General features: G+C 42.5%; 1 protein-coding gene across 1 annotated transcript in view; it reads left to right on the top strand.

Annotated features, from left to right (window-relative positions):
- Positions 1–10,687, top strand: part of TMEM123 (transmembrane protein 123) — a 30,153-nt gene extending 19,466 nt beyond the window's left edge. Inside the window, exons 3-5 of the mRNA XM_026706893.2 lie at positions 1,613–1,852; positions 3,994–4,138; positions 9,711–10,687. Of these exons, the coding sequence (XP_026562678.1) occupies positions 1,613–1,852; positions 3,994–4,138; positions 9,711–9,735 (410 nt within the window). The 3' untranslated portion in view covers positions 9,736–10,687. The remainder of the gene's footprint in view (positions 1–1,612; positions 1,853–3,993; positions 4,139–9,710) is intronic.
- The last annotated feature ends 9,345 nt before the right edge of the window (positions 10,688–20,032 follow it).

The following is a 20,032-nucleotide window of genomic DNA, read 5'->3' as shown; positions in this document are numbered from 1 at the left end:
ACATCAAGGAATGAGTAACATCTCATCTTCGTAGCAAAGTAATTTGTTGTTGGGTAAGGTAAGATGTATTTAAGCTACATTATCCTTATTAGTGCTGTTGCTATTTAATTAAAGTTGAATGTTATGGAGTTTTTCCCCCTTCTGTTCAGACATGTCCAATTAAGAAACTGCCTGGACAAGTCCATGTGGTTTTGTTGGCAAGGTTTTTCAGAAGTAGTTTTGCCATTGCCTCTTTGTTAGGCTGAGAGAAAATAGATTGGCTCAAGGTCATCCAGCTGCTGTTGTGCCCGAGGTGTGACTAGAACTCCCAGTCCCCTGGTTTTTAGCCTGGTGTCTCAACCCACTGCACCAAATTACCTCTCATTTTCTGGCTTAGAGAAGTTCAAAACCTATTATTCTAATCATAATGAAAGAACATTCTCGATTTCTTTGGAATCTTAAAGATCTGGCCATTTGAGCAGTGACCATTACTTCTCCAGAATAGTGTATACCATTCCCTCAGTGGTGGGATTCAAAATGGTTTACTACTGGTTTTGTGCGCATGACTTGATGGGCGTGGCAGGGGAAGGATATTGTAAAATCTCCATTCCCTCCCCACTCCTCGGGGAAGGTTACTGCAAAATCCCCATTCCCTCCCCACTCCACTAACCTGCTTTTCAGCTCCATTCTCCTGTGTAGGGCAACAAAAGAAGACCCAGCCAATCAGCTGGGACTCGGGAGGCCAAGAACAGATGGGGGTGGGGCCAGTCAGAGGTGGTATTTGCCGGTTCTCCGAACTACTCAAAATTTCTACTACCGATTCTCCAGAACTGGTCAGAACCTGCTGAATACCACCTCTGCATTCCCTCTTTCAACATTTTTACTTCTGGAAAACTCTAGGACAGGGATGTCAAACTCGATTTCATTGAGGGCCACATCAGGGTTGTGTTTGACCTTGGGGGGCATGGCCAGTGTTGGCGTGGCCAGCTTGACATCACCTGTGGTGGCCAAGTGCTAAGGCAGAACTTCCCTCAGACCCTCACTCACTCTCATTATAACCTTCCTTCCTTCTTTTTCCTTCCTTGCTCTCTTCCCATCTTTTCTCCTTTTTCTTTGTTTTTCCTTTTTCCCTATCTCCTTTCCTGTCCCTTCTTGATGCTCAAATGCAAAAGAGGAAACATTTCTCCTTTTTTGTTTTGTTTTTAGTTTGTTTTGCTAGCCCTCTGCCAGCGAAAACGGAGTCCAGGTAGGCTACATGCGATGCGCCTGGGCCCTGTTTTTGACTGCAATGGCCTCCTGCAGCCTTCTCCCAGCAAAATGGAGTTTGGGGGACACAAGCTCCATTTTTGCTGGCAGAGGCACCGCAGACCAATCCTTTGCTGTTTCCAGGGCGGTCCCACAGATCAAATCTAAGCACCTCATGGGCCAGATCCAACCCTCAGATCCTTGAGATTGACACCCCTACTCTAAGAACATCTCCAAAATGGCTGGACTGGCAGTTTCTTATAATGTCTCTGTGTTCCAAAAATGATAAGAAACACACATCTTTGTTACAATACCTTTTAATATATTAATAAATCTATCCTGTAATACAAGCATTATTTTACAAAGCTTACATGTCTTTCTAAACCAGCAAAGACCGTGACCATTACCAATACCACCCAAAAATCAGTGAAAACCACGGCTCATCCTGAAGTGACTTCTAAGATCCCAGCAATCACCAACAAGACCATCCCTGCTGCACAATCTACCATTGCCTCCAAAACAGATAAACCTATACAACCTGCCAGTACAAAGCATTCACCAACTGAATCTGGGACACACAAGACCACTGCAGTTCCTGTAACTAAGCCATCATCTGCTTTGGTCACAGGTACGTACCCACATTTCATTTCCTACTTGATTGTTGTCTAGATAGCATCTGCAGCTCACTTCATTCAATTCATCATTATTGTCTTTGCTTTTAAAAAACTTTGTCTGAATTTATCGAAGTGAGCACATCTCTTCTTAGATTACTCTGAAAAATCAGAATATTATGGGTAATTTATTACATTCATGAGCATTTGCTTTGTTTCTCACGTACGGCTTTAACATCAACTGAAGAGAAACTATGTTGTAAACAAACAAAATGCTGTAACTTTTCCAACCAGATGTACTTCAGAAGTATTGGGATGAAAAGTCCCAGAATTCTAAGCCAGCATCCAATAGAGGACAGTCCAGCTACTTCCCAGGAATAAAACTGTTCTTTAACAATTACAGTTCCGAAATATAGCAAAGACATAGAAGGTTACCTAACTAAGAAAGTTTGTTACCTGAACTTCAGAAAGGAACAAACCTATCCTGTCCCTCCCAAAAGCAGATTCTACAAAGGACACCATTAATAAAAAGGAAGCCCTTTTCTAATAGCTTTTGACTGCAAGTTGGATTACATGTTCATAGAACAGGGTTAAGCAATGTGGTGTTTTTCATATGTCTTGGAGTATGACAGCCATTAACTCTTACCTTTGGCTATGCTGTCATGGCTTAATGCAGTGTTGGGATGCTGCCAGTTTGGACTGGTTCACTGAACCGGTAGCCCCGCCTTATCCTGTCCTTTATTTCCTGATTTGTAGCTCATCTCAGTTGCGCATCTCAGCTGATTTCACACACACACACGCTGTTCTACTTACTGTTGCTGATTTGGAAGGTAAGCAGCTGAGCTCTTAAATGCTCCATTTTCAGCACTGCGCACAAGGACCTTAGGCAAACACATGCTCATCGAATCGGTTGTTAAACCGGCAGCATCCCACCACTGGCTTAAAGGCAGTTGAAGTCCAAAACCACTGGAAGATACAAAATTCAGGCATGTGGAGCGGGAAAGCTGACAATATATGTTCAGAAGGGAACAACATAGATGGAGTGAAGCCCAGAGATCAAATTTCTTTGTGGGAACATTTAAGGTGAACCCATGTAGAATGGAGAGCACAAGGTTAAGAGGTAGCGTGACATCCTCCAAATAATTAAAGCCAGTCGGCTCCAATTACAAGGAAAGGATTTTTACTTCAAATTAGGAAGAATTTCCCAATGATTCCACTGACATATGACATGATAGGAATTATCCTCCAAAACATGTTAACATAAATATCTTCCGACTGGTGTATAGGACGGGATGAACAAAAGAGCAACATAGGCAAGACCAAGCAAGCATTTCTGTTTTCTGCTTTTTTTTTTTTTTTTTTGGAGCTGGCTGATTCTTACTGAATATTCTAGAGCATTCACACAGTTGTTATTCCCATTTTAGAATCATCGGAAATGATGACTCCCAAGTCTTTAGCAGTGGGGTGAAGGTGCTCTAGGGCTACTGAAAAGAGGTTCTCAATTGTCCACTCCTGCTGTAAAAGTCAGCCAAGAGAAATCCAACTCGGTCTGAGCTATGGTAAAGAATAGACTCTTGAGATAGGTTCCTACAACCCAACAGAATTCATTTTATTTGACTGTTAAAGCAGTGGTCGCCAAACTTGGTAACTTTAAGACTGGTGGACTTCAACTCCCAGAATTCAAGTCCACAAGTCTTAAAATTGCCAAGTTTAGAGAGCCCTGTGTTAAAGGATAAGTCACCACTTCTAAAGTAGAATAAAGATTATTTTGAGCTCATCTGGTTCTTCCATAGATACAGTTTTCTTGGTAACATTTCAGAAGCATTTGTCAGTAGTTTCTTCCAGGAAGTTGGTTGGGGGTTTTTTCTTTTCTTTTTAAGCTTCCTACTCTCTTCCACAGAATGTATTTCCTGGTAAACTCCTGACCAAGTAAGTAGTAACCATAGCCAACCTACTTAGTTTTTCAAGATCAGCCAATGTCAGCTACCTGTCCTTAAAAAGAAATATGGTAAAACATGATGAGAATGAAAAAAACTAGAACTGGCAAGCAAGAGCTATCCAATATGCACACTTAGAAAAAAAAATGAAAAATTAATACTTCAGCCAAAGTGTATGAACATTTTTGTCATCTTCTTTTTTTTTTTTTAAACCATTACAGAAGTTTCAGCAATTCGAGGCAACCCATCGGGGTTCAGCGCTGGCAGCTTCATTGGTGGCATTGTGTTGACTCTGGGACTTCTCGCTCTTGGCTATATTGGATGCAGATTCTACCACACAAAAAGAGGTGTTCAGTATCGAACTATGTACGTTGGATTGAATACTTTTGATCTTTCTCTAGGTATACCGTGTTTCTCTAACAATACGCCCCCCCCCCATAGGAAGACCCAGCATGTTTTCTAGGCATAAAATGAAATTAAGCCCCTCCCCCCAAATTTAGGCCTAGTTTAAAACATGCAAAATTGGGGGGAAGGTGGGGGGGAACTTGCCATTAGGAGTGCCCCACGGGCAGCTATGCCTCACCATCAGCCGCTCCTAACCCCATGGTGGAGCACGGACGGCTCCCTTACCCCTCCCTTAACCGGGTCAGCAGGCGGGCATCGTCGGCGTGGATGTCCAGCAGCATTTCAGCCGCTTCTCAGGCCTCCGTAGCTTCCACGGTTCCCACCGGTGCTGGCGCCTCTCTCGCCAGCACCATCTCCAGCAACAGCATCTGAGTTGCTCCCGCTTTCCCCCCGTCACCATAACAACAGGAAAAAGAAACCTTTTGAGGTACCTGGGAGCGCTGTGCGCTGCCTTTTGGTTTAATCCCGAGTGACTGGGTGGGTGTGAGAAGAGCCGAGCGAGTGTCTCTGCTGCTGCTATCCTTGGTGCTCCAGCCTTGGGCTCTGCAAGTTTGGAAAAGTCCCGGTGCACAGCTCGTTCCTGCATTCCAAGCACCCAGCTGAGCTGCAGCTGTCCCTCTCTCACCAGCACCGTCTCCAATAACAGCGGCAGCAGCAGCAGGAATTGTGGAAGTTACGGAGGCGGCTCCCCCACCTGAGAAGCAGCTAAAATGCTTCCATGGTTCCCGCCGCTGCTGCCGCTCTTATTGCAGATGTCGCTGGCGAGAGAGGGACAGCTGCAGCTCGGCCTGAGCGCTTGGAATGCAGGAACGGGCTGCGCACCGGAACTTTTACAAACTTGCAGAGCCCGAGGCTGGAGCATCAAAGGTAGCAGCAGCAGAGACGCTCGCTCGACTCTTCTCATGCCCATCCAGCCGCTCAAGATTAAACCAAAACACAGCGTGCGGCGCTCCCAGGTACCTCAAAATCTTTTTTTTCCTGTTGTTACTGGGACGGGGGGAAAGCGGGAGCGACTCAGACGCTGTTGTTGGATACTGCGGGGTGGGGGTGGGGAATTAATTCACCCCCCAAAAGACATCCTAGCCATTTTTTAGGGGCTCAAAAAAAAAATAAGGCCTGGCCTTATTTTGTGAGAAACACAGTAATACTGGACAAGCTTTGAGGAACAATGTAATCTGCTTGAGGAAGAATGTAATCAGCACTAGAGAATATGACACAATACAGAGTTGGCAGGACTGTCATCCATGTTTTTCTAATATAATAATGAAACCAATGGTAGGATGATGGAGGCTATAAGTTCAGACATGTTAACCCAGAGGACTCCAAACTTGACAACTTTAAGACTTGTGGGCTTCAACTCCCAGAATTCTCCAGCCAGCTATTCTGGGAGTTGAAGTCCACATGTCTTAAAGTTGCCAAGTTTGAGGACCCCTATGTTAGCCCAACAAGATAGAGCAGACCAAGAAACCAGAACCCTTCTCAAATACAGGCTGTCAGCATCATTCAACCATAAAACTCATTGATTGAATTGCTTGAAGTCGGCAGATAAATAATGCTGAAGACTGAGCCAAATCTTAAACTAAATTGATCAATGGTCTCACCTGATAGAAGGAGTTCTTCTACTCTTTTTTGCAGGTCAGATGGTTACCAAAATAATGTATATTCTGCCATTCTCATCCAGGTATACTTCTCCAACATTTTAATGCAAACTCAGGCACAATATTACACCCTGCTGCTAACTGCATGGAATCTTGATTTCCCCTCTAATAATAATTAGGATAGGATAGGATAGGATAGGATAGGATAACAAAGTTGGGACCTTGGGGGTCTTCTAGTCCAACCCCCTGCTTAGACAGGAAACCCTATACCATTTCAGACAAATAGTTAACCAGTTTATTCTTAAAAACTTCTAGTGTTGGAGCATTCATAATTTCTGGAATCAAGTCATTCTATTGATTAATTATTTCAAGCACTCAGGAAATTTCTCCTTAAGTTTAAGGTTGCTTCTCTCCTTGATTAGTTTCCACCCATTGCTTCTTGTCCTGCCATCAGGTGCTTTGGAGAATAAGGTGACTCCCTTTCTTCTTTGCGGCAGCCCCTGAGATATTGGAACTCTGCTATCATGTCACTCCCTTATCTTTCTTTTCATCAAACTAGACATACTCAATTCCAGCAACTATTCTTTATATGTTTTAACTCAAGTCCTTTGATCATCTTTGTTGCTCTTCTCTACACTCTTTCTAGAGTCTCAACATCTTTTTTACATTGTGGCGATCAAATAGACTCAGTGAACTCTAAGATTGGGCTCATCATCCTAATGAAATAGCAATATTTAAGAACGGGGTGTTAGTAATTTGTCTGGTTCCTTTCATCTTAGCCCTTTTAAGTTTTTATTCCTCTGTAAGGCGAGACTAGCCTCTCTTGCCCAAGAGGAAATGTCATAGTACTAAACCCTTTGCAACCCTTTCCAACAATGAGAGTTCTTTTGTTTACTTGGTGATTACTTCCTTTCGTGGGCTCAACATGAGCAGAGGCCAGGAGCTCTGCAACATCCTGTCTGTTGAACCATTTCAGCCCCTGGTTGGACCCTACCTTTTTCTGTTACGGCAGAAAGCAAACTCTCTTGCCTCCAGCTGTTGTTCACAAAACTATGGGGCCATATACTGGAGCACATAGCTGATCCTAAGATAGAATAACTTTTTCTTTGTTTGAAGGAAGCTGCACTCTTTCATTTTATGCTTGCCTTGTCACCCAACTCTAATTCCAGAATTTTGCTCACCAAACTGCTTTGGTTTATTTTTAATCATCCAGTAAAAAAAGGAGGTATTTTCTTTCTTTCCAGTAAGATCAGACACTATTTTTGCTTTGTGGTGGTTGTGGTTCCCAGATAGTGCTGGCTCTTGGTGGTTGTCCAGACAGGAAGCCCAAGCAAAATCTTTATTGTAAGGTTCCATTAACAAAATCTCGTAAGACTGAAAGTAACTCTCACCTCTTTTCCTTTTAATCTCCAGAAAGCTAGGGTGTCTGTCTCCCTTCTGAAATCCTTATCACTTCACTTCACTTTATTGATTAGCCCTGGGGTCATATCAAACTGCAGAGTTCCAGACCCAAATTATTAGTAAAATCTAATAAAAATAATTTAAAATGGAATTGGAATAAAATACGATATAAAATGGAATTGGAATAAAATACAATTTAAAATGAAAATGGAATAAAATACAATAATATAATATATAGATAAATAAAATATGATCAAATTATATTTTAGGATCACCCCTACAATCTACCCCAATCAGTTCCATATATGCTGATCTCAGCCGAACCATTTTGCTTAAGTACTGTGCTGTGTTAAATGTTATTTCCAGATTCTGGCTGCACATAAGGTAAGTTGTTTTGATATGGAGATCCCAATGGGTCATTCATTTGGTATATAGACCAAGGAACCTGTCCCTCACCCTTTTATACAGTCAACAATCAAATAGGATATGAGCCAGGCCTTCTACCTCTGTCACTCCGCAAATGCAGAGGCGTCCATTGTAGGGTACAGTGGAACCTCGGGTTCACGACCAAATCGGGTGACGACCAAAAATTTCAGAAAATTGTTGCTTCTGGTCAGGAACAGATCCTCGGGTCCTGATCAAATACAGCTATGGTGATTTCCCCTACTGTGCCATATTTTTTTTGTCTGCACATACGCAGTCAGTCTTGTTTCCTTGAACGGATTACGGTTGTGACCCTAAGTTCCACTGTATAGAATGGAATCTCCTATATCTGACCATTGTGTTGAGCTGTTCGAACCTCACTTGCATAAATATCTCCCTAAGATGTTTTGACAGTTGTAACTTCAAATAGCTGTCTAGTTGAAAAGTATGTTTGTATTTGCTCAGCCATTTGCTCTGCTTAACACACACACACACACACACACACACACACACACACACATATGGACGGGCTTCCCTTCTATAGGTTGAGATAACCTTTACATAGCAGTTGTCCACTCTGTGGCTTTTCTTCCTGTTTCCCAAGGCCATTCCCATCATCTGACATAATTGAAGATTCCTATTCATGGGAAGAATGTACTGCCAAATGCAGGACAACTTTACAGTTCAATTATTTTTAACTTCAGGAGATTCTCTTTTCAGTTATAGTAAGCTGTATTAGTAAAGAAACCACAAGGTGCTTGTTCCTTGCCCAGATACTCATCTCCACCTTCATCGTTTTTACTATTGAAATAATTTCCCCCACCTCAACTTCTACTTGTATATTTAATTGCATCCCATTGGAATTAATGGACAAAGCATACATGCATAATAGCAATAGCAACTTAGACTTATATACCGCTTCACAGTGCTTTACAGCCCACTCTAAGCTGTTTACAGAATCAGCATATTGCTCCCAACAATCTGGCTCCTCATTTTACCCTCGGAAGGATGGAAGGCTGAGTCAACTTTGAGCCTGGTGAGATTTGAACTGCCAAATTGCAGGCAGCCGGCAGGCAACAGAAATAGCCTGCAGTACTGCACTCTAACCACTGCACCACCATGGCTCATATTAGAGAGCATATATTACAGGTACTCCTCATTTACTGAGCACAATTAGGATTGGCATCTTGGTTGTTGAGTGAGGCAGTCACTAAGTAAAATCATGACTGCTTAGGAACTTCCTTCAGCTTTTCTTTGCTTGAAAGGACTATGAAACTCATAAATGCAAGGATTGATTGCAGAGTTATTTTTTCACCACCTTTCATCATCAGTTTGCTCTAGTGCAGGTGTGTCAAACGCACATCATCATGTCATCACATGACGTATCAGGACTATTTCCCCCTTCCCTAAAAGGGGGTGAGCATGGCCAGCACGTGACACATCCGGCCCACCAACCGTGAGTTTCACACCCCCTGCTCAAGTGATTAAAACACCAGGCTAGAAAGCAGGAGATTGGAGTGCAAGTCCAGTCCTAGCCACGGAAACCATGATTTTGGGATAGCCATGGTTTTGGACTAGTCATTCTCTCTCAGCCCGGCCCACTCACAGGTGGTTGCTGTGGGGAAAACAGGAGGAGGAAGGTGTGTTAGATATGTTTGCTGCCTAGAATAAAAATAATAAAGGTGGGACATAAATAAGCAAATATAACTCTGAAGTTGTTAAGCAATGTAGTTGCTAAATGAGACCTGTGTGTGTTCTTTCAAATCACCAAGTTCATTCCTCGTTGTATTTCACGGACATTTTTGTGCTTAAATTTAGGAACAAGCACCATCAAATACAGTGGTTTGCACAGTCTAATATTTTGTCCCATTGATCATGTGTTGGGGGGCACCAGAGAATGAAATCCTCACCAACAGATTTGTTATGAGGAATTACATGTTTTGATAGTAGAACCCGGCTTGTTTGTGAAGGTCTAAAGATTTTTTTTTTCCCCAGCTCAAAAGATAGTCCAGAAAGCTTTGCCTGTTTGTTAATCTCATTAACAAATCAACAATTCTGTAGCTCCCAGTGAAGTGTATAACATAGTTCCTTTTCTTTTCTTTGTCCTCCAGTGATGAACATGATGCCATTATTTAAAGTCTGTGCCAAAAAGACAGAAGACAAACATCCACGCCTGTTACTCCTGCTTTTAGGAACACTTTCTCTCTGGGAAAATATTATCTGATCTGATAATGACTGTTTTGTCTCTTTTGACAATGATTATACAATGATCTGCAAATCTGGAGAACTCCATAAGGGCTTTGCATATTCAGAGTATCTTCAATAAAGCATTTCAAGGGATTGAAATTATATCTGGTTTTAATCACTCTCTTTTAAAAACCTTTAAAGTAAGCATTGTTGCTTCTTACCTCTTTTCTACAGAAGATTGGAGATGATAAGTTCACAACAGAATACGACTTCAAGTGTTGGAACCTGAATCTTTTCGTTTTACTCTCCAGTTTTTTTTCATTCAGGAAAACAAATCAGACATTGCTGGGCAAAGATTTTTTTATTTTATTTTGTGGTTCCAAAAAAAGAAATACAACAGATAGGAGTGCAAAAACTAATTTGACGCTTTTGAGGTGGAGGGCTTTTGTTATGTTTTTTGTTTAAACATAAGAAACATTTGAAAACATGATAGATGAATAAGACTGTTCTGAAGAAGATTCATATATAATTGGTGTCTTCAGATTTTTTCTTGGAAAGGAAGGCCAATTTCTTCCAATTTGAAGGCATTCTGAAATCATTCATTTGAGGTTCATCTAGTGCAGGGCTATCAAACTGTCACGCATTGGCCACACCCACGCCCAGTTTAGCGAAGGGGGGGAAGTCATGCGATGGCACCATGACAATGCGAGTTTAACACCCCTTCATCTAGTGAGATCTGTTTATTTGAGGTCCCCATGTCAAAAATTCACCAGGTCATATGAGTTAGGTCATGAGGCTGTGTGACTTATCTGTTAAATGCAAATAATTGTGTAATTACTCATTGTCTTGTGTTTACACTTTCATAGAGAAACTGATTAAGGAATAAACATCCAGAACATTTGCACCGATCATTATTTAATAACTTTGGCAATTGTGTGTGCTATGTAGCAAGCATCAATGATAAACTAATTACTCCGTGCTGTCCAACATCTAGAGTGTATTTCTGAAATGAAACAAATTTGACATCGATCAGGCCTTGGGCACTTAAAGCATAAATGTGCTATGTGCAATTCCCCATCTGGTTGATTTGATTCTCAAAGAGGCTCTCAATGGCTTCTGTCAAGGAATGCAACATTCTGAGGCCCAGGAAGGCAAAAAAAAAGGAGGGGGCTGGTGCCAGAAAAAGGGGAGCCACACCCACCTAGTCACATGGCCACACCCACCTAGCCATGCCCACAGAACCGGTTGTTACAAAATTTGAATCCCACCCCTGCTCATGACCGTTTTTCAGTCATGTCCTTTGCAGTATCCCCGTGGTCATGTGATCAGAATTCAAACGCTTGGCAACTGACTCATTTATGACACTTGCAGTGTCCTGAGGTCATGTGATCTTCTTTTGCGACCTTCTGACAAGCAAAATCAATAGGGAAACCAGATTCACTTCACAACCAGGTTACTAAGTTATTGTCAGGCTCCGGACATGCTGCAACATGCGCCGGAGCTCAACAACGAGAGGAACTGCTATTTACCTCGTCGCCGCCCCTATGGAGAGACGAGGATGATGTCATCAGGAGGCGACAGGGAAATGGCAGCAGGCTGGGAATGGGTGGCAGTTACTGAATCCAGGACTGAAGGAGAGACAAGCAGTGGCTGATGTTCAGAGAAGAATGGCCATGGTGGTGGGTAATCTGGGCACAATCACGGGATAATAAGGAAGGATTGTAAGCACATGGGCGAAGGGAGCTGCAGATAGGCAGATGTTAGTATAATGAAGGACCAGATGTTAGGCAACTTGGATGAGTGGGAGGGGCAGAACGAGGGTATTTAAAGCACTGAGTGGCAGTGGCTCAGCACTGGCTTTATTTGGAAATATCCTTACTCGCTGTTGCATTGTTTTGGTTGCTGGAATAAAGCAAAGATTACTCCAAACTAAGTCCTGGCTGCTTTTTCCAGATGGGAGACCAAGAGACTAGAGGCAGCTGAGAGTTATCAACTGCAGTGATTCACTTAACAACTGAGGCAAGAAAGGTCGCAAAATGGGACAAAACTCAAGAAATGTCTCAATAACGTAAGTTTTGGGATCAGTTGTGGTTGCAAGTTGAAGATCACTTGTACTCCATTCTGAATAAAGTTCCTAAGGAAAAACAACTTTATTCAGGGATGGGTTATGTGCATAGTGACAACTTGTGAGAGATTTCTGTGCTGAAGAGGCTGGAACAGTACTTGTGTAAGACAGAATGAGGGAACCGTTTCCAAGCTGACAATATTTGCAATGCAAAAAATGACGGTGAGATGTTAGGAGAACATTCTCTGCTGTGCACATTTTAAATCCATATGGGTTGAAGCTACAATGGAGAGACAGAATTTCTCGGTTTTGAGGGTGTGGGGGCAAGTTAATTAAAGTAAGCAACACATCAAACCCATACATTGTGTCATGTCTTATTTGAATACTGCACCAAGGGTGACTGCCTTCGCTAGAAGAAAGTCCTTGTCTCCTATCCAACTGAAACTATAAGACAGGAAAACACTCGGCTACATATGAAATCATTCTACCCCATCTCCTAAGTCACACACAGCAACAAAACCTTTTGGTCCTGGAAGTTGGAAGCTACCTGTTGGGATTCATGTATGTTTACCCCATCTGGAAGGCCATGTATGAACCCACTGGGATTTTTGGCATTCAGAGAACATCATTAGTTATATTTCATCTAAATTAAACTTGAGTTTCACTTTGAGTTTTACCCATTTCTGTCCTGGCCACAAGACTGAACTCCTCAGAGGATGGTTAAATATAAGCAAGATTATTAATAATTTTTTTGCCACATTTGCTTTTCTAATCTTTTGATAGTCTGGGGAAAATATTCTACAGCGCACAGTCACAAATTCCACATCAAACAGGAACTACAACAATGTCAGCTGGAAGGGATTTGCCCCCCAATACTTGGGTTTTTTTTCCCTCAACCCACATCCCACTATGCACTACTGCCCATGCTGCTAGTTCAAAAAACCTTGACCTTCCTGTCAAACTTTCCTTTAAGTCCTTGAAACATGATTGTTGAGATTTATATCCTATCTTCCCTCTCATGTTATCTTACACGGAAATCTCAGTTCATTGTATATATTACTAACAAGAACATTCAATGGGTGACTGGCCCAAAGGAAGGGCCATTTCCTCTAATCCTTTGCCAGTATTTTTCAAAAGTATGAATATAAAATACCTTTATAGAATAGAATACTTTTATTGTCATTGCATTCCACAAATACAATGAAATTTGAAAGCTACTCCAGCACAGTGCCCCAAACACCACGTCACAATCACACTACAGAGTTTTAAAAATTCAAATTGTAATAATAATAATAATAATAATAATAATAATAATAATAATAATAATAAAAAATCACAAATGCACTGTTTGATTCAAGACAATTACTGCCTTGGAAAAGAAACTGTTCCTCAATCTATTAGTTCTCATTTTAAGCCCCTGTGTCGGGGTTCAACAACGCTGCTGACGGAATGAAGCCCGACACGTCGCTGTGGTTGGGGGAGAGCTGCCTACCTTGAAGGTCCTGAGTCGATGTCGATGACAACTGATGAAGCCAGGTACAACTGCCCCTCCCCACTTCGGTGTAACCGGCTGGGAAAATGCCTAATCAGTAGTTTGGCGTTTTGCAAAACTCTGAGCACAACGCCTCCCACTCTTCTCTTTTGCCAGCCGGGAATGCTTCGGGATGTTGTTTCAGCTGGTCAGCATTCCACATGGGGGGTGTCAAATGGATCGGGGTGGAGGGGCAACACTCGGGGAGGGGAAAGATGTTCTTTGGGGGTTTGGGTGGTGGTGCGCGAGATTGCTGTGGATGGATGTTGGGTGTTTTGCTAAGGGCGGATGTTAGCTAATTAATGGGGGGGGGGGTGAATGGGAAATATAAACAGCACTGAGAGGCAGACGGTCTCAGCGCTGGCTTTACTCGGACTTTCTGTTTGTTGCTACTGATGGAGGAAGCCAAAATAAACACATATTGCTACATCAAGACTGTGAGTGAAGTGTTTTATTAAACCAGTTTCAGTGACCTCCCGTAGGAGCTGACTGAAAGCCAGCACTGACTCTCCATTGGTGGATCATCATGGCAGAAGGTAAAGACTCTGATTTTTTGGAGGAAGAGGTTTGAGAGGCAGTTGAAGAGAGGGGTGAGCGGAGACAGGACCGTGAGGATATAGGGGAGAAGACAGAGGATGTTCCACCAGCAGCACAGCCATCCGTGCGGCCAACAGTGCGTTTGAGTGAACAGAGTTACGCTCCAAAAGGGCTGCCCCAAACGGAATGAACATTGAACTGGAAAGTGAAAAAGTGGCTTGGAGCAGAAGACAGCCAGTGGATGGTTCCACCTAGTGACACGTTGGGACTTTTACATCAGCAGTTCAGACAGAGGACATTGCGAAGACCCATGGATAGAGGCTCTTTGAGGCGTAAACAAGCCTTAACTCCTGATAGTAGTTCTTTGGGCACACCAAAATCAATGGGATTCAAGGAATCTGATGTAGGAAGAAGCTTGGAACAGTCAGATTTACGTACTAGAGGATTAGATGAGACGAGTGTGGGATCCAAAAGTTATTCCATAAGATCTGGCTCTATAGAAAGACGAGAGATGGAGTATGGGCCTCATTGGGGAGGGCAGGCCCCAGGAAGATGGGGACCACCTCCCCTGACTGCTACTTTTGATGGGTCTACACAAAAAGTAACTGTATTTCTGCATCAGGTATCGAATCATTTTGACTTATATGATCAATGTTATCCTTCCACTTGGTCAATGATCATTGCAATCACTGGAGTATTGGTGGGGGAGGCATACAAATGGGCAGCTAATTTGTTTCGTAACAGGGCAGAGAAGTTAGGAGATATAGGGCAATTTTTGGCCGCCTTATGAACTAGATTCAAGGATACAACGGCTGATAATTGAGCCGAAGAAGATCTTCTGGCCATAAAACAGAAAGGAAGAACGGCCAGAGAATATGTCAATGAATTTCGAAGAGTGATTAGCAAACTTCCATTATTACCCAAAAGTCTATTGATACATCTATTTCAAGAAGGTCTGGGCCCTAAGTTGCATCAAGCCTGTCTGTACAGGGGCTCGCATGTTAGGCTCACCGAATGTTATCAGTTGTCAATAGAATTAGATGATGGACTCCAACGCTTGAAACCTAAACTTGAAAGTGATGTCCAAACACGTAAAACTATGGCTCCAGTAACAAAACCCCAGACTAAAGGGGCAATTAATCCAAGTGGTAGAGGAATAATGAAATGTTTCTGATGTAATAAACCAGAGCATAGAGCTGTAGCATGCCCTATACCCCCTTTGACACTAGAATACCTCAGGTTGGTCTAGAAAGTGCCCGAACCAGATCAACCAGGAACGATTGGCATGGACAGGAGAAAGTGAGGGGGGTTCGAAGCAAATCACCAGAGGACCATGATGAGGATAACAGTTCCAGTATACCGACCACGGTTCCAGCCGACTGTGATTTGGAAGGTGGGATACCCGATGATCTGATGGTGAGTAAACCAATCCATCCTTTTATCTTGCCTGTTTTTCTATGGAATAAGTGGACTGAAGAAGGAATCGAGGTGAGGGCACTAATTGATTCTGGGTGCACGAGATGTTTGATAACTAAAGGGGTGGTGGACAAACTAAGTTTAAACATCATCAAATTGGATGTACCCATTAAATTTGAACAGGTGGATGGGTCCATATTAGGTGAACTGAATATCTTAAAATGGTGATGGGTGAACACTGGGAGTGGATTTCTTTTGTGGTGGTTCCTCATATGAGTGAAGCAGTAATCTTGGGTTTAGCTTGGCTTGATAAGTGGGAGCCAACTATAAAATGGGAAGGAGGGTATCGGAAATTAACACTAGCAATTGGTCCTCATCCACCTAGTCATCATAGAGCACAGTGGGCTCCTGAACATGCATTGATAAAGGAATTATCAACTGTACACCCCTACCCTTATGAATATAAAGATTTGGCCAAGATGTTTGAAGAAGATGGCACTGATTGTTTACCACCATACCGCTTAACAGACTGTGCCATCAAGTTGATCCCAGGCGCACCTTTACCTAAGCCTCGAATGTACTCCATGACCCACAAAGAATTAGAAGAAATGAAAAAAATATATCAAAAAAAAATTAAAAAGGGGTTTCATCACTCCAAGTAGATCACATGTGGCAGTGCCTGTGTTATTCCATGAAAAAAAAGATGGCAGCTTACGTTTATGTGTAGACTATCGAGGGTTAAATGCCATATGTGCAGAACCATTATATCCATTGCCATTAATGAAAGACTTACTTACCACCTTAGCACAAGGTCGCATATTTACAAAACTTGATCTATGAGAAGCGTATTATTGAGTATGAATTAGGGAAGGAGATGAATGGAAGATGACTTTTAATTGTCCATAGGGGGCTCCAGCTGTATTTATGCAGCTGATAAATGACGTGTTGTATGAACATTTACATAGAGGAGTTTTGGTTTATTTGGACAACATTTTAATTTATTCAAAGTCTGAACAAGAACATATCCAATTAGTCAGACAGGTGCTCAAAAACTGTTAGATGCTCAACTTTACATGAAGCTCTCAAAATGCGAGTTTCATACCAAACAACTGGATTACCTTGGTTACCGTATTTCTGAACAAGGTATTGAGATAGACCCAAAGAAGGTGGATACCATGTTAAAGTGGCAAGCCCCAACCACTAGAAAACAGCTACAGAGTTTCTTGGGGTTTGCAATTTTTTATTGGCAGTTCATTCCCTGTTTTGCTGATGTTGCTGTACTGCTGACAGATTTATTAAAGACAGAACCTTTAGGAATTAAAGATACAAAGGTAAATACTAAGCTGCCATGGACAAAGGTATGTCAACAGGCATTCAACAACTTAAAAGAATTATTTGCGAAGGAACTAGTATTAAAACATCCAGATATTGAGTTACCTTTTGTAATCCAGGCAGATGCCAGTGACGTAGCAGGAGGAGTGGTGCTACTGCAAAGGGGTACAGATGGGGTTTTACACCCGTGTGCATACACTCTTGTAAGTTCAGCCCAACTGAATGTAATTGGGTGATATGGGAGGAAGCTTTTGCGGTTCGTTGGTCATTATTGACCTGGAGACATTTGTTGGAGGGCAGTCCAAAATCATTCAAGGTGTGAACTGACCATAAAAATTTGGAAGCCCTCCAAAATCCATGTTGTTTATTGCCAAAACAGGTTCGTTGAACTTTATTTTTTAAGAGGTTTAGATTCACATTGAAACATGTCCCAGCAGGGAAAAATTTTATGGTGGATGCTTTATCCCGACTTCCACAGTATCGTAGCCAACGCGAGGATACAATCCAACTGGTTATACCGATAATTGATTGAGTTGCGGGAACTAAAGCCATTATACTAGAGTCAAATCTGCCTGTATTGTTAGCAGAAGATGATTGGTTGGCACATAACATAAATCAAAATGAAAGATGGTATAGCCTGGTGTGAGAACAAAATTTATGTACCAAATGTATTGAGATCAGTGGTACTGAAAAGATGTCATGATGTTAAGCAGGCAGGACACTATGGATTCCTGAAATCCTTACATTTAGCAAAACGACAGTTTTGGTGGCCAGGCATGCAGTCAGTTATTGAAGCATATGTGAAGTCCTGTCCAACTTGCATGATGAATAAAAACTAAAATAGGGAAACCAACGGGTCTATTGCAGTCTGTATTGGAACCAACGAAACCATGGCAAGAAATCACAATGAATTTCATAGTGGATTTACCAGAAAATAACGGGTACACAGTTATATGGACTGTTATCGATTTATTTTAGAAACAGGCACATTTTATAGTGTGTAAAGGAATACCATTGGCTAAAAAACTAGAACAATTATTCATGCAACAAATATATCGATTACATGGAGTACCCAAACGGATTATAACTGATACAGGAGTGCAGTTTATATCCAAATTTTGGCGTGAATTCCTTGATGCGATTGGATCGATGCAAGGGTTAAGTACAGCCTACCATCCGGCTACCAATGGTGCAGCCGAACGAGCAAACGCGGCCATCAAACAATATCTCCAATGTTATGTTGATTATCAACAAAGTAATTGGACAACTTTACTGCCATACTCTGAAGTCGCATACAACAACACGGTTTATAGTAGCACCAGTTATTCTCCTTTTCAAATAGTTAAGCGGGTAGAATTTACACCCATACCGGAATGGCCGCAAGCTGCACAGACACAAGAAACTCCCAATACCACTACATGGGCAACCAATATAACAAAACAATGGGAATCAATGCAAATCGCATTAAAAAAAAGCCCAGGAAGCATAATGAATCCAAAGCAATAAGAAACGATCAAACCAAAAGCCATATAATATTGGAGATTGGGTTTATTTATCCACAAAATACATACACCTGGGTTTAAATAAGAAGAAATTAGGACCAAAATTTATTGGACCATTTCAAATATTATGAATCATAAATCCGGTAACAGTGAAGCTTCAACTGCTGTCCCGTTTTAAATGAATTCACCCCATATTCCACGTTGCTCTATTAAAACCGGCTAATATGGCCAGACAAGAACCGAGAGTGATTCTGCTGGGACCAGTACATGATGATCATTATGAAATTGACAAGATACTTGATTCACGTCAATGACGGGGTGTCCTGCAATATCTAGTTAGCTGGAAGGGGTATCCACTATCAGATGCAGCATGGATACCGTGTACAGATATGTCCGCTCCCCAGTTGCGGCAGCGGTTCCATAGGAAATACCCCACGAAAGTGGGCGGGGAGGGGGAAATTGTATATACAAGATAATTGTTGCCTATTTTTTGTTTTAGAGAGTCACATGGTAGAGGGGGCCACATGTGTCAAGCTTCAACAACACTGCTATTGGAATGAAACCCGACATGTTGCTGTGGTTGGGGGAGAACTGCCTATCTTGAAGGTCCCGAATCGATGTGAATGACAGCTGATGAAGCCAGGTGCAACCGCCCCTCCTTACTTCGGTGCAACCGGCTGGGAAAATGCCTGATCAGTTGTTTGGCATTTTGCAAAGCCCTAAGCACAACGCCTCCCACTCTTCTCTTTTGCCAGCCGGGAAATGATTCAGGTTTCAGCTGGTCAGCATTCCACATGGGGGATGTCAGATGGATCGGGGTGGAGGGGCGACACTCAGGGAGATGTTGTTTGGGGGGTTGGGGGGTGGCGCGCGAGATTGCTGTGGATGGATGTTGGGTGTTTTGCTAAGGGCGGATGTAAGCTAATTAATGGGGAGGTGAACGGGAAATATAAACAGCACTGAGAGGCAGAGTGAGTGAAGTGTTTTATTAAACCAGTTTCAGCGACCTCCCATAGGAGCTGACACCCTGATGGTAACAGATCTAAATATGAATGTGCAGGATGAGAACGGTCTGTGGAGATTTCTCATGTTCTAGGGAGGAGTCTGGTCTTCGCAATATCTTCCAAAGAAGAGAGCAACCCATGATTTTTTGTGCTGTGTTTATAACTCTCTCCTTATCCACTGCAGAGCATCCAGCATACCACACCATTACGTCTACTACTACTACTACTACTTATCGGGGTAGTACTTATTTGTATTATCTATTACTGTTACACAGTATGCCAAAATGCTCTCGATGGTAGACCGGTAAAAAGTAACCAGCAACTTCTTACCCAAACCAGTCTTTGGGCTCAACTGGATCTGATCAGCTAGGATCTTCAGCCTTGAATAGGGGCTCAGAATATGGGTTCAACTAGATCATCAGCAAGGACCTTCAGCCTTGGAGGCCAATCATCTGGGTCTTGAGACTTCTTTCAAAATCAGCAAATATTCCTTGATGCTTCTTTTTAGCTGAAATACAATTCTGTTCACTCAGCCAGTTCATCACAACTATCTAGTATGGGATGTCAAACTCAAGGCACGAGACCCTGATCTGGTTCATGGGGTGCTTAGATCTGGCCGCAGGACCGCCCAAGCGAAACAGCGAAGAACTGGTCCGCGGTGCCTCTCCAGCGAAAATGGAGCTTGGGAGGACTGCAGGTGGTTTTCACTGGCAGAGGATTGCAGGTGGCCATCGCATCTGAAAACAGGGCCCAGGAGCCCGTTTCTACTGGCAGAGGATTGCAGAAGGCCGTCACATCTGAAAGCAGAGCTCGGGAGCCTGTTTTCACTGGCAGAGCTCTAGGGCTGCCACAGACGCCA

Source organism: Pseudonaja textilis, chromosome 7 (genome assembly GCF_049901715.1).
Source record: "Pseudonaja textilis isolate UNSWEBS1 chromosome 7, rPseTex1.2, whole genome shotgun sequence".
NCBI lineage: Eukaryota > Metazoa > Chordata > Lepidosauria > Squamata > Elapidae > Pseudonaja > Pseudonaja textilis.
This window is presented reverse-complemented; position numbering and strand designations above follow the sequence as displayed.